Source organism: Myotis myotis, unplaced genomic scaffold (assembly GCF_014108235.1).
Source record: "Myotis myotis isolate mMyoMyo1 unplaced genomic scaffold, mMyoMyo1.p scaffold_m19_p_12, whole genome shotgun sequence".
Lineage (NCBI taxonomy): Eukaryota > Metazoa > Chordata > Mammalia > Chiroptera > Vespertilionidae > Myotis > Myotis myotis.
This window is the reverse complement of record NW_023416316.1, coordinates 20,554,718-20,567,525: the sequence shown is the minus strand read 5'-3', so window position 1 is coordinate 20,567,525 and position 12,808 is coordinate 20,554,718. Positions and strand designations below refer to the sequence as shown.

The window sequence follows — 12,808 nt, the reverse complement described above, 5'->3', positions numbered from 1 at the left end:
TAGTGGAATAATTAGAGCTCCCCTTACACTGGCAAAAAGTTATAGCCATGCGCCTCCCAGCCAAGTGGATTGCTGCTGCACTAGTCTCATGAGGATACGTAGGAAGGATCCAGAAAATTGAGGATTTGTCAACACATTTTCAGGTGCTAATTATTGCAAAAACAATTGTGTGTTTTTTTTTCTCCAGGTGGCACAGGTGTACTATGGTGGCTATATGCAAAACAAAGAAAGTCTCCCAAAGAAACAATTATTCCTGAGCAGCTCCAGATAGCTGAAGACAATCTTCGGGCCCTCCTCATCTATGCCATTTCAGCTACAGTGTTCACGGTGAGTATACGTTCAGGTTTATGCTTTTATTTACAGGAGATCGTTTACAGAGGAGACACTCACCTCTAGCTATGGCATGCCTAACCTTGATCTTCATTAGATAAAATCTCTGTCCCACAGCTGGCTTCCCTAATTGATGAGTGCTACTGACACAACATTTTGCTCTGCACAGCCTGCTTTTTGAGAGGATTTTCAACTAGAATATTTACATTATTATTTACTAGTAGAACATATTTCTTATTGTCACAGGATAATGTAGTTACTTTTTTAAAAAGACTTTCTTTTTACTATAAAAAAGTATGATAAGCCCTAACTGGTTTGGCTCAGTGGATAGAGCGTCGGCCTGTGGACTGAAAGGTCCCAAGTTCGATTCCGGTCAAGGGCATGTACCTTGGTTGCGGGCACATCCCCAGGAGGAGGTGTACAGGAGGCAGCTGATAGATGTTTCTCTCTCATCGATGTTTCTAACTCTATCCCTCTCCTTTCCTCTGTGTAAAAATCAATAAAATATATTTTTTTAAAAAGTATGATAAGAAATGTCACCTCGTCATTTCATTTATTTGTTTACTAATTATTTCCCATTTTTCCTTGTAAACTTTTCTTTTAACAACATTATTTCAAAAAATATAGGTGAGCTTTGCTACCTAGCACCTGTACAGTAAAATTACTAATTAACATGGGGTTAAATCATCTATATGCATTTCTTTGGTTCATCTCCTTCTCCTCTCTGAAAAAAAGAAAAAAGACATTTCCCTCCACTTCTAGGTATAATCCTAAGCTTTTTAAAAAAACATATTTTTAAATTGATTTTTAGGAAGAGAGGAAGGGAGAGAGATAGAGAGAAACATCATTGATTGTCTACCTTCTGCATGCCCCCTACTGGAGATCAAGCCCGCAACCCAAGCATATGCCCTGACTGGGATTCGAACTGGTGACCTCTTGGTTCCTGGGTCGATGCTCAACTGCTGAGACACCCTGGCTGGGCCCAAGCTTTATATTGAGCATTAGAAACAAAAAATTAAAGCCACTGGTGGAAAAATATATGTTTGTTATTATTATACAAATATTTGTTAATCATCTTTAAGCTCAATTATCTGTACCAGGGCAGGAGGATAGAGGCTGGTGAACCAAGTGTGAATCTGGCATGGGCCGTGTTCTTAAGGAGCTTTTGCCTTAAGTGGGAGACAAGGCCCAGATACCCCCAGTGCTCCTGTGCTCATAGCATGTGGTCTGCTCCTCTATTTTTCTTTTTTTGTTGTTTTGTTGTTGTTGTTGTTAATCCTCACTCAAGGATATTTTTTCATTGATTTTTTAAAGAGAATGGAAGGGAGGGGGAGAGAGAGACAGACATCAAAGTGAGACACTTTTATTGGTTGCCTCCTGTACACACCCCGACAAGCACTGTGGATCGAGCCTTCAACCAAAGTGCCCTTGACTGGAATCAAACCTGCGACCCTTCAGTCCACAGGCTGACGCTCTAACCACTGAACAAAACCAGCCATGGCTGCTCCCCTATTTTTCAAAGTGACAAGCGTAGATCTATTCAAATAAAGGAGGTGTTTCATCCTACCTGACAAACCACACATTTTGGTAATGAGTGGCAAAAGGAAAAGTGAGACAAATTCTAGGATTTAATAAGAAATTGAGAAGTCCACTTAGCTTTAAAGGACATTCTCAATATACCATTGAAAATGATAAGTGGTGCAAGAGAGATACAGACCGATAAAGGATTCCTGGGATTCAGAGAATGGAACTTAGAATGAAGGTGTTACAGTAAAAATTTCCACCATTGTCCAGTTTCAGTTTTTGCTGTTTAACATGGTAACTAACCCTTTTCCCTCCATTCTCCCCACACAGGTTATCTTGTTCCTGATCATGTTGTTTATGCGCAAACGCATTGCTCTCACTATCGCCTTGTTCCACGTGGCGGGCAAGGTCTTCATTCACTTGCCACTGCTAGTCTTCCAACCCTTTTGGACTTTCTTTGCCCTTGTCCTGTTTTGGGCGTACTGGATCATGACACTTCTTTTTCTTGGCACTACTGGTAAGAAGACATTTGCTTCTTTCTCTTAAGGATGAATCTGATTCGCATTAACGTATTTAAAACATCAAAGAGATATAAGTCTTCAGACATTGATTGACTAAGTTCTGATAGCCATCGGAACTAGCAGGGGCTATGATTCTTCAGTAACCCATTTTCTAATCATGAGCTTATCATCCTAGCAAAGTGGATGTCAACAGGTAAGGCCTGTAATTGCATCCTGGTTTTGAGATGGTCATGGATTTGAAGTAAACTCCTCTAGTCCCTCAGACATTTGGATCCATTCTCAGATGAAAGAATGAATGTAATGCCACTGTGGAATTGCCTTAAAACTCAGTTAGAGCTAAAGCTCAACTTGCTTCCTTGGGATTTTCTAGTTTGGAAATGATCAGAACCTAGCTAAAGCTCCTAGCGATGATTCAGTTCATAGACTCTCAGATTTGCTTGTAGCCATACTTTACATCAAAGGCTACATCTAAATGGAATTCATTGTGAGGAGCAGTGTAAGGTTAGTACACTTGTATGTAATTTCTCTGACCTTTCAGCACACATTCACCAATTGAATAGATATGAATTTCTGTACCTTGCTAAGAATTTAGGTCTGTCATTATTAGACAAGTAATAGCTCTGAAAAAAAATTTAAGAGCTATTTGCAAATTCATGCTTAAACTAAGTAACTGATAATGTGGTAAGAACTATATTCAAACAGAACAAATTTTAAAAGCTGTATATCTATATCATGGCTTTGGGGAAAACAAAATGCTTAACTGGGTAATATTTGGCTTCACAACTTTTCAACTGATAATTATTTTTGTCCCTTAATGAGATAGCACTGTGATTATAAGTTTGTGGTTTGGGTGTAGGAACCTGTTCTTGGAAAGTAAATCAGTCTCTTAAATTAAATAGCCATATTTGTGGTTTCGACGTTATGTGATTCTTCTTCCCTTCCTTGCTTTTCCCAGGCAGCGCTGTGAAGAACGACCAAGGCTTTGTGGAGTTCAGGGTCTCGGGGCCTCTGCAGTACATGTGGTGGTACCATGTGGTGGGCCTGATTTGGATCAGTGAATTCATTCTGGCCTGTCAGCAGATGACTGTGGCAGGAGCGGTGGTGACATACTATTTTACCAGGTGAGAATTCATACGTGTCCAACAACTTAAGATCAGCTAAGCAATTGTGCCTGAAGGGAATGGAACTGAAGCTTGTCAGAATGTCATTTCTTTAAGAAGTGATTGGAAGTGAACATGACAAAATGTGATAGTTGATCTTTCTGGGAGGTAAGAAAACAAGAGGTTGCTATTTTATTCTTTGCACTTTTCTAAAACTTTCTAAAAAATGAATCAGAACTGCAGGCCCTGATATAACAGAAATTATATTTAATAGAAAAATGAATCTTGTGGTAGTGCCTTATGTACTTGGGCTTTATATGAAAGTCCATCAAAGGAAAACAAGCCTCTTTAATTTGTTTGGATCAGAGCAATTGTGTGGCTCCCTTTCCTGACTTCAGAGCTGAATACCTGTTGTAGGCCTATTGTTTCTGTTGTAATGAGGTGTCAGGTTCAGGTTGAACATCTTTTTAAGTTCCATTTTCTGATTGTACAATTAATGTCATAAGTATTTACTACCAAGAGCTTTCAAAGCACAGTTGTATTTAACTTAAAATATTAGAGCTTAAGAACCCCATGACACTACTGTAAAGAAATGACACATTAATTTTATATGGTACACGTGTAGCATTTATATTAGTTGTACTATATTACTTTGACATTTTTGTCGTAAAGCTACAGTAAGAAAAATGAACCAGTTTTTCACTCCAAACATTCCTGTGTTTCCCTCCTGGCCTAGGCTCTGTTTTAATTGTCTTTTTGGTCATTTTAAAAATAGGGATAAAAGGAATTTGCCATTTACACCTATTTTGGCATCAGTGAATCGCCTTGTCCGTTATCACCTTGGTACTGTGGCCAAAGGATCTTTCATCATCACATTAGTCAAGATTCCACGAATGATCCTTATGTACATTCACAGTCAGCTGAAAGGAAAGGTAAGGGGAAAATACATTTTTGGACTTTCCATGGGCATATTCCAGACCTCACTCCTGCACCCAATGATGTCATGTCCAAAGCTACCATTGTTTTCTTCAGATTCCTGACAAAGTGGAACCCAGCCCTTCCTCCCTCCCCCCCCCCCCCACCCCCCCACCCCACCCCCCCCACCCCCGCACTCCATATGCTCAAGCAAAATCCATCCTAGCACTGGTTTCCAAGTGTCCCTTCCTCTGTGTCAACTCACCACCTTCCTCCTTAGAACCTCTTCCCTCTCCTCGATAGTGGAAATAATATGCATATCAACATGGCTTAGCTCAAATAACACCTCTCCCGAGAAACCTCCCCTGATTCCTCCCATCTCGCAAATGTCTCTCTCTCAGTTCTCCACTCTCATAGCACTAGTACCTATGTCAGATTTTGATTCTAATTTTTTTGTGTGTTTAGCATTTTTTTTCCTCCTCCTAGATTGTAAGTTCCTTGCTGGTCTTCCATACCTCACTATATCTTATATGCAATAGGTACTAAATAAATCTTGAAATGATTAAAAATAATTCAGTCAGTACATTTTAAGTGGAAAGGGGGGTGGGTATGGAAGCTTGGAAGCATAGTTTGTGCTTTTAAAATTTCTTATTTTTCTAACATTTGGAGTATTCTTGATGATAGTGTAATACTTTGAGTTTTCAACAATTATTTCAACTTTTCCTCCTTTCCAGGAAAATGCCTGTGCTCGATGTATGTTGAAATCTTGCATTTGTTGCCTTTGGTGTCTTGAAAAGTGCCTCAATTATTTAAATCAGGTAAAATGTTTTAAAAATAATTCTAAGATTCACTTTCAAAGATAGGTTTGTCTTTTCTTCTTCCAAGATAAAAGGATTGAGCTTACTTGAAAGGTGTTGGTTTTCTCATGGTGTTGTACATTGTGCCTTGATCAAGTATCTCTATTTCAATCATATTCTTATTTTTATTTATTTTTTAAATATATTTTATTGATTTTTTTACAGAGAGGAAGGGAGAGGGATAGAAACATCGATGAGAGAGAAACATCAATCAGCTGCCTCCTGCACACCTCCTGATGGGGATGTGCCTGCAACCAAGGTACATGCCCTTGACCAGAATCGAACCTGGGACCTTTCAGTCCGCAGGCCGACGCTCTATCCACCTAGCCAAGCTGGTTAGGGCCATATTCTTATTTTTAAAAGTAGCATACGTACTTACCAAGGCTCATTATTAAATGTGATACATGGATAAAATATTAGGATTCCTATCTTGGGAAAGACATTTATTTCTTATGCCTTAATATGCATCCTTTTATCTTTGATTTTCCCTAAGAATTTGTCTACTCTAGCCATGGTTCTTTTAATTCTTTAAAAAAACAGAACTCTGAGTGGGCCAGAGCAAATAGGTCTTTAGGACACACAATGTCAGTTGTCCATGGGCCACCAGTTTGTTGCCTCTGCTTTAAAGAATTTAGGGGATAATAGTAAAGAAGAGTTGATATGGAGGAAGAGTAGGCCGGAGTCATTTTGCAGCACAATAGGAGATTCCTAATCCCTAAACCATGCTCCACTGCCACACCGCAGGGGAAATACAGTTGGCTTCAAAAAAGAGCTTTACATATTTTAAATGACCCATTTAGTATTTGCAGCAGAGGTGTGAGTTTTACAAATAAACAGTGAACTGTGAGCCAGCCACTATTTGTTTTTGTAGGTGCTTATCTTAATGGGACATGAAGGTGATTATATATCTAATCTGACAGGTAGGATTCACTTTAGGTAGAGAGATTGTTACACCCAGGATCTGTTTCTCTTAGGCATTGGATTACGCAGGCCTTGGTTTATCTGGCACCGTTTGAAGGTAGTACATTTCACACTGGAGAACGTCTGCTCTCTAGCTCATAAGCTCTTCAGATTATAAAGCTGTTCTCTATATGGTATGAGTGGAAGTTGAGAATATTTTTGAGCACCACTAGCTGATACTATACTAAGCACTTTATGTATATTATCACTTTCCACAACTCCGTAAGGAAGGCTCCTTTCCCCTGTTTTTTAGATGACAAAATTGAGACTGGGCATCTCATGACAAATAATCACATAAGCTAGAGGTGGAGGAAGTTTTCAAATCTAAGTTCACTCAGCTCTTCCCTTAATATTACACTGCCTCTTGTATAAATATATACACGTTTTGTGCAATATAAAGAACACTAAATTATAGTTTATTATAGAGAAATAGAGGCCTGGTGCACAAAAATTTGTGCACTCAGGGGGACGGGGGCGGGGGGGTTCCTCAGCCTGGCCTGTGCCCTCTCGCAGTCTGGGACCCCTTGGGAGATAACGCCTTGCTGGCTTAGACCTGCTCCCGGGTGGCAGAGGGCAGGCCCAATCCCTAGGTGCAGCCCCTGGTCAGGCTCAGAGCAGGGCCGATTGGGGAGTTGGGGCGCCGCCCCCTGTCATGCACAGAGCAGGGCCCATCAGGGGGGTTGGGGCTCCTTACCCTGTCACGCACAGAGCAGGGTCGATCAGGGGGTTGGGGAGCTCCCCCCTATCACGCACAGAGCAAGGCCCATCAGGGGGTTGGGGAGCTCCCCCCGTCATGCACAGAGCAGGGCCCATCAGGGGGTTGAGGAGCTCCCCCCGTCACTCACAGAGTAGGGCCGATAGGGGAGTTGGGGCATCGCCTCCTGTCACACACAGAGCAGGGCAGATCAGGGGGTTGGGGCGCCTTCCCCTATCATGAACAGAGCAGGGCGGATAGGGAGGTTGTGGCCCCACCCCCTGTCACACACAGAGCCGCAGGGCGATCAGGGGGTTTGGGCGCTGCCCCCTGTCACGCTGATCCCGGTGCTGGGAGGCATATTACCCTTTTACTATATAGGATAGAGGCCTGGTGCATGGGTGGGGCTGGCTGGTTTGCCCTAAAGGGTGTCCTGGATCAGGGTGGGGGTCCCCACTGGGGTGCCTGGCCAGGCTGGGTGAGGGGATGATGGCTGTTTGCAGCTGGTCACACACCCTTCAGGGTGGGGGTCCCCACTGGGGTGCCTGGCCAGCCTGGGTGAGGGGATGAGGGCTGAAGCTCCCAACTGCTCCTTTTTTTCTTTTTCTTTTTATTCTGGGCCAGCTTTAGCTCTGGCTCCAGCTCTGAGGCCTCTGCTGCTGAAAGCAGGTATCTGGTTTGTTTGGGTTCTGTAATCGAAACAATGTATAACTCCAGCTCTGAGATCCTGGCTCACTGAAAGCAGGTTTCTGGGGTTTTGTTTAGCTTCTATATTTGTTACAATGTTTCAAACTGCAGTCTCAGAGGCCGGCAAGGCAGGTGGGGAACGTTGGTTTCCTCCATCACTGAAGCAAGCAAGCCTCATGTTAGTTTCAAGCTGCCTGGCTGCCGGCCGCCATCTTGGCTGGCAGTTAATTTGCATATCGCCCTGATTAGCCAATGGGAAGGGTAGTAGTCGTACGCTAATCACCATGTTTCTCTTTTATTAGATAGGATAAGTAAACATCTCACATTTTCATGTATCATGCTGTAAGCTAAGACAAGTGGTTTTAAAGCCAATCTATTTTAATTAATACTTTCAACATCAGCTTAATTCTGGTGACCCCTAAAAAGTCTAAAAACTTACAACCCAACTGAATGAAATCTATGGTTTAAGTTTAACTTTGTCCCCCTTTCATCCCTCACTCTAAATAAGAAGGGGATCATTTTAATTGCCTTTTCCCTTATTTCATTTATAATGATCCACACATAGAGGTGCACACATCCTGTTTACCTTTTCCTACCATTGCCGACTAGCCTGCCCTTATCACATGTTATTATGTAAGATTTTAAACTTTAAGAGATTTTCTAGATAATTAAGTGGAGAAAAGAAAGAAGGTGTGAGACTGTGGAAGCTGTGCTCTGGGACAGATGGCCACACAGGTCTGAGTTACCTGCATGGTGACCTCTGTCCTAACATATTCCTTCCACATGGTCACTACTGCCACTGTATCCTGTCACACAGGAATGCTACCAGTGACCACGTGGGCTAATAGGCATCCTTGTAGAAAGATCCCTGGAGGGTGATCAGCTTTTACCTTGCACTGGTAGTTAATGAGTTTGAGGCCTCTGTCCTGCCTGAGCAGAGGTTGGACAGGAGAGAAATGTTAATCAGTGATGCCCCTCTGTGCGGGATAGCCCAGATTAGGAAGGCTGTCAGGGGAAGCTGCAAAGGACTCTGGGTTTCTTGAGAACCTTCGCAAGACTCCTTTTAGACTAGGAGGTACAGAAGCAGAGAGAAGTGTTACTGACCTGCTGTGGTCGGTAGCACATTTTTCTTTCTGAAGAGATCATCTTGACTTGTGTGGGTCACATGCAGCTCATCTAACTGCCTTGGCAGTGGGAGAAAGCTCATAAAATGTCCCCTCAGGTTGCACGCACAGATCTATAGGAATATTGCCAGGAAATGTCTATGAGCCCATCCAACCCTGGAGTTGAGAAGTAAAGAAATGAAATCGCTGCCTCCTTCCACGTCTACAAATAGAAGGGCTTCTGCTCTAAATAAAAGTAGATGGGATGGGTGGGGCAGCGTCAGGAGAGAAGAAAGAAGCAGCAGAGGCGGAATAATAATAGTTCTCAAGTAAACTGACGCTCCTGGACACTAAGGAGGGCAACGGGAAAGCTTTTATAGTTTACATTGGCGGTGTTGGGCCTGCTCCTGGAGGCAGCTGGTCTGGTGATGACAGGAGAGAGCTTGCAGGTGGTGGCTCCTCTCTTGCTTCTGTCTCCTTTCTAGGAAAGTCGTGCTCTAACCCCAGCAGGGAGAACCGCATAATTAAGAGAGTTGTCTGTCCTTGAGGGGGTGGGATTTAAGACAGTAAGTAGTGGATTTAAATGGATTGTTCAGTGACCTTGATTCTAGACATTATAATGCTTTTTATACTTCATATAAAAGTATATACTTTTATATATACTTAATATATATATTAAATCTATATATTTAATGTGATCTAGGGGATTTTCCTTTGAAAAACTATTAAATACAGTTGACCTCACATATCTGTGTGTTCCGTATCCACAGGTTTCACATCTGCATATTTAACCAGCCATGGATGAAAAACATGGGGGTGGGGGGGCGGCGGGAGGGTGTTATGGTGTTGCTGACCTGTACTATGTGGTTAGTCCTGTGGTGGCTGCATCTGTACTGAACATGTACAGACTTTTTTTTTTCTTGTCACTATTTCCTAATCAATACAGTGAAACAACTCTTTACATAGCACTTACATTGTATTAGGTATTATAAGTAATCTAGAGATGATTTAAAGTATATAGGAGGATGTGTGCATAGGCTATATGCAAATACTAAGGGACTTGAGCCTGGTCGGAATTTGGTGTCATTGGCTATCCTGGAACCAGAACCCCTGCAGATATCGAGGGACGACTAAAACTGGTTCGTTGGTCTCTTGGAGTAAATATTTTTGGCGTCGTGGACCATATAGTCTCTCACAGTTGCTCAGTTCTGCCATTGTGGCATGAAAACAGCCATAATAAAGAGCAAAAAAAATGAGCATGGCTATGTTTCAATAAAACGTTATTTATAAAGTAGGCAGCAGGCAAGATTTGGCCCACACGCAGTCATTAGAGGACCCCTGCTTTAGAATAAATTGCTAAGTGGGTGTGCTTTTTAGTGAGGACATAGGGAACTGGTGAGAACTGAGAGCTAGTTTGGCTTTTTTGAGAATTGTTCAGACGAAAGCAGTTCTCCATGGTTTTTCAGCAGAGTTACTATTGCACAAGATCAAACGTATGGTTATTTTGATGTCATGGAGGCATTTGATAGAATGTTTCAAAAGGAGCTTTGTAAAAATGAAGAAATGTGGGCCACTGCAGTTAGGTAATTAACTCTTTGGTGCCTGCTATCTCTTAACGGATAAGAAAAACAGTGAGATAACAATAGAAGAGAGTAAGCAGCAAATGAATGCTGAGAAAAACTTAACAGAATGATTTCTTTAACATACTGTATATGTTAGCTTTTGAGACAAAAAGACCTACGAACGTAATATGGTCATATATCCTGAGAAGAAATTACCCCAGTCTGTGTGATGGAATTTCATAGGTTAAAATCATACTGTGTTTCTCAAAAAAAAGCATGGTGATTTCCTATTGCTCCATTTCTGAAAAAAAGTATCTGAACCTTAAGTAGCCTCTACGCTGTCCAGTACTCTTTCCTTGGCCCTCAAATGCTCTGCATTTTTAATCAGTGAATCTAATCATATAATGGCAAATTAAATTTTTGATGAGTCAAACCTCATCTCCATACCAGGTTCCTACTAACTAACAAGCATTCAGTTGGAACATTGAGAAATTAAAGACTGTCTTTCCCTAGCTCAGTGTTGAACCTTTATAGACAGCACAGTGTAGAGCAAGCATGTCAAATTCAAAGGCTAACACGGGCCAAATAAACGAGGCATGCGGCCCATGGGCCACAAGTTGGACGTACTTGGTGTAGTCAGCCCTTCCTGCCGTCTCCCAGCCACTTGAACATTTGGGACCCACCAGTGATTTCTTGAGTTGGCACTAAACCAACAATTTCCTCAGGACCAAACATTTTCGTCACAAAATTCATATATTTTCCTAAGGCTCAGACATATTTGATGTTCTAGTACTTATTCACATTTCCAGAAAATGTCAATGCTCTTCTAAAATGTAAAAAAGAAGGGAGGAAATCAGTCTGTGACTAGTGGGTCAAAGAGGACACGGGGCAGCAGGTGCAGGTATAATTGAATAAAACTATGTCATCTGGGACTCAGTGCTACAAGGGCCAGAAAGCCAGCTCAGTCTGACCTAAAAAAGAGAGAGAGAGTGAGAAAGGGGGAGGGAGTGGCAGGAGAGGGTAGAGATTCTTAACAATGTATGAGCTTCTGCAACTTCATGAAAAGCCCAGAAATCTGGCTAGTTCCTAATGATGTCAAATATTGTCACCAAGTGCAGGGACCTGATTTCTCTCTGCTCTGACTTCCGTGGTGTTCACCTCACCCTCAGGTTCACAGTGTGACCTCCAGCCACTCTAGGCTCTTCCCATTATGTTGGCAAAACATCCATGGCAATTCGTACCCTCAGAGCTCCTCATCCAGGAAAAGGAGAGAGCTGCTCTGTAGGGATCACCTATGGATGAAGAAGGAAACTTCTTTCTCCCAGTGCCGGAAGCCGGTCCATCCTTGCTGCTTGACACAGTCACTGCAGGATAGAAACATCTGCACAGCATATGTTTCAAGGGACCTGGCGTATATAGCATACTGTTCTTAATATGTTTGCTCCCCTTAGCGCTGTGTGTTTTAACCAAGGTCACCTCTCCGAGAAAGGTTGTTTCCCCAGGTAGGAATTTTTCCCTGAAGTCAGGGAGGGGATGCCTCTCCTAGAAAGGTTGTTTCCCCAGGAAGGAATTTTTCCCTGTAGTCAGGGAGGGGATGAAACTCCTTAACTAAGTGCCAGGCGGGCAGTTAATCACTACAAACAATCATGCTTAAGCTACATAATCTTTACTCCCTGGAATGGAGATAAGAAACGCCCTAACCTTTGTAATAGAAATTGACAGGATTAAAATCAACTGGGATAAATACGGATGTAACAAGACAATAAACAGCAGAACTTCGCTGGAGATCCAGACCAGAACTTGGCTGGAGATCCTGGCTGGAGATCCTGGCTAGGCTGCTGATCAACTGAACGCTGTCTCTGTGTCATTCCTTCTTCACCGACTCCATCTACACCTTTGGGGACCCCTGGACCTGCTGGGGTTGGACCCCGGCATCCCAGAAATGACATCCCCTGGGGATGTCATTTACTTCCTGGTTCGTTTATATGCCAGTTTCTGAACCCATCCTTGCCCATCGCCACTGCTGAAGGTGGTGTCAGCTCCACTCAGATGCTAAGACAGTGGGGAAGAGCTATTTCCTCAAATGAGAGTGCAGGCCCCGCTCCCAGATTGGCGGGGTATAGGATAGTGGGCAGCAAACAGCGATCGCTACAAGAGCTGTAAGAAGTGACAGCAGAGGAGAAAGCACCAAGGAGGAGGTAGTAGGCGTTCCAGGTTAGACAGCACCACAATCTGATGCCTTTACAATTTGTGTAGCTTCCAAAGCATCACTGAAATGGTACTAATGCATCATGGGTATTCACAGTGACAGACCTGAGACATCTAGGCAAGGTTAAATTCTGTTTGATTTACTCAGACAAGGGAGAAGTTTATGGACATGGGAAAGGTAGTCTGTGTTTTCATAAATTTCAATGTTTTTAAAGGACCAAAACTAAATCTACTGAAAAGTTCTTTTTACCGCCAAGACCGGTTTGGCTCAGTGGATAGAGCGTCGGCCTGCGGACTGAGGGGTCCCGGGTTCGATTCCGGTCAAGGGCATGTGCCTGGGTTGCGGG

The 12,808-nt window shown here is 42.7% G+C and overlaps 1 protein-coding gene across 9 annotated transcripts in view; it reads left to right on the top strand.

The window, feature by feature from the left end:
- SLC44A1 (solute carrier family 44 member 1) overlaps positions 1 to 12,808 on the top strand; it is a 155,927-nt gene that overhangs the window by 96,819 nt on the left and 46,300 nt on the right. For all 9 annotated transcript variants that reach the window (XR_004971194.1, XR_004971193.1, XM_036330147.1 and 6 more), the window contains 5 exons: positions 188 to 327; positions 2,185 to 2,371; positions 3,331 to 3,496; positions 4,251 to 4,407; positions 5,125 to 5,208. Coding sequence is in view for 7 of the 9 variants with exons in the window: in XM_036330147.1 (XP_036186040.1) it covers positions 188 to 327; positions 2,185 to 2,371; positions 3,331 to 3,496; positions 4,251 to 4,407; positions 5,125 to 5,208 (734 nt within the window). In the remaining 2 variants the exon portion in view is untranslated. The remainder of the gene's footprint in view (positions 1 to 187; positions 328 to 2,184; positions 2,372 to 3,330; positions 3,497 to 4,250; positions 4,408 to 5,124; positions 5,209 to 12,808) is intronic.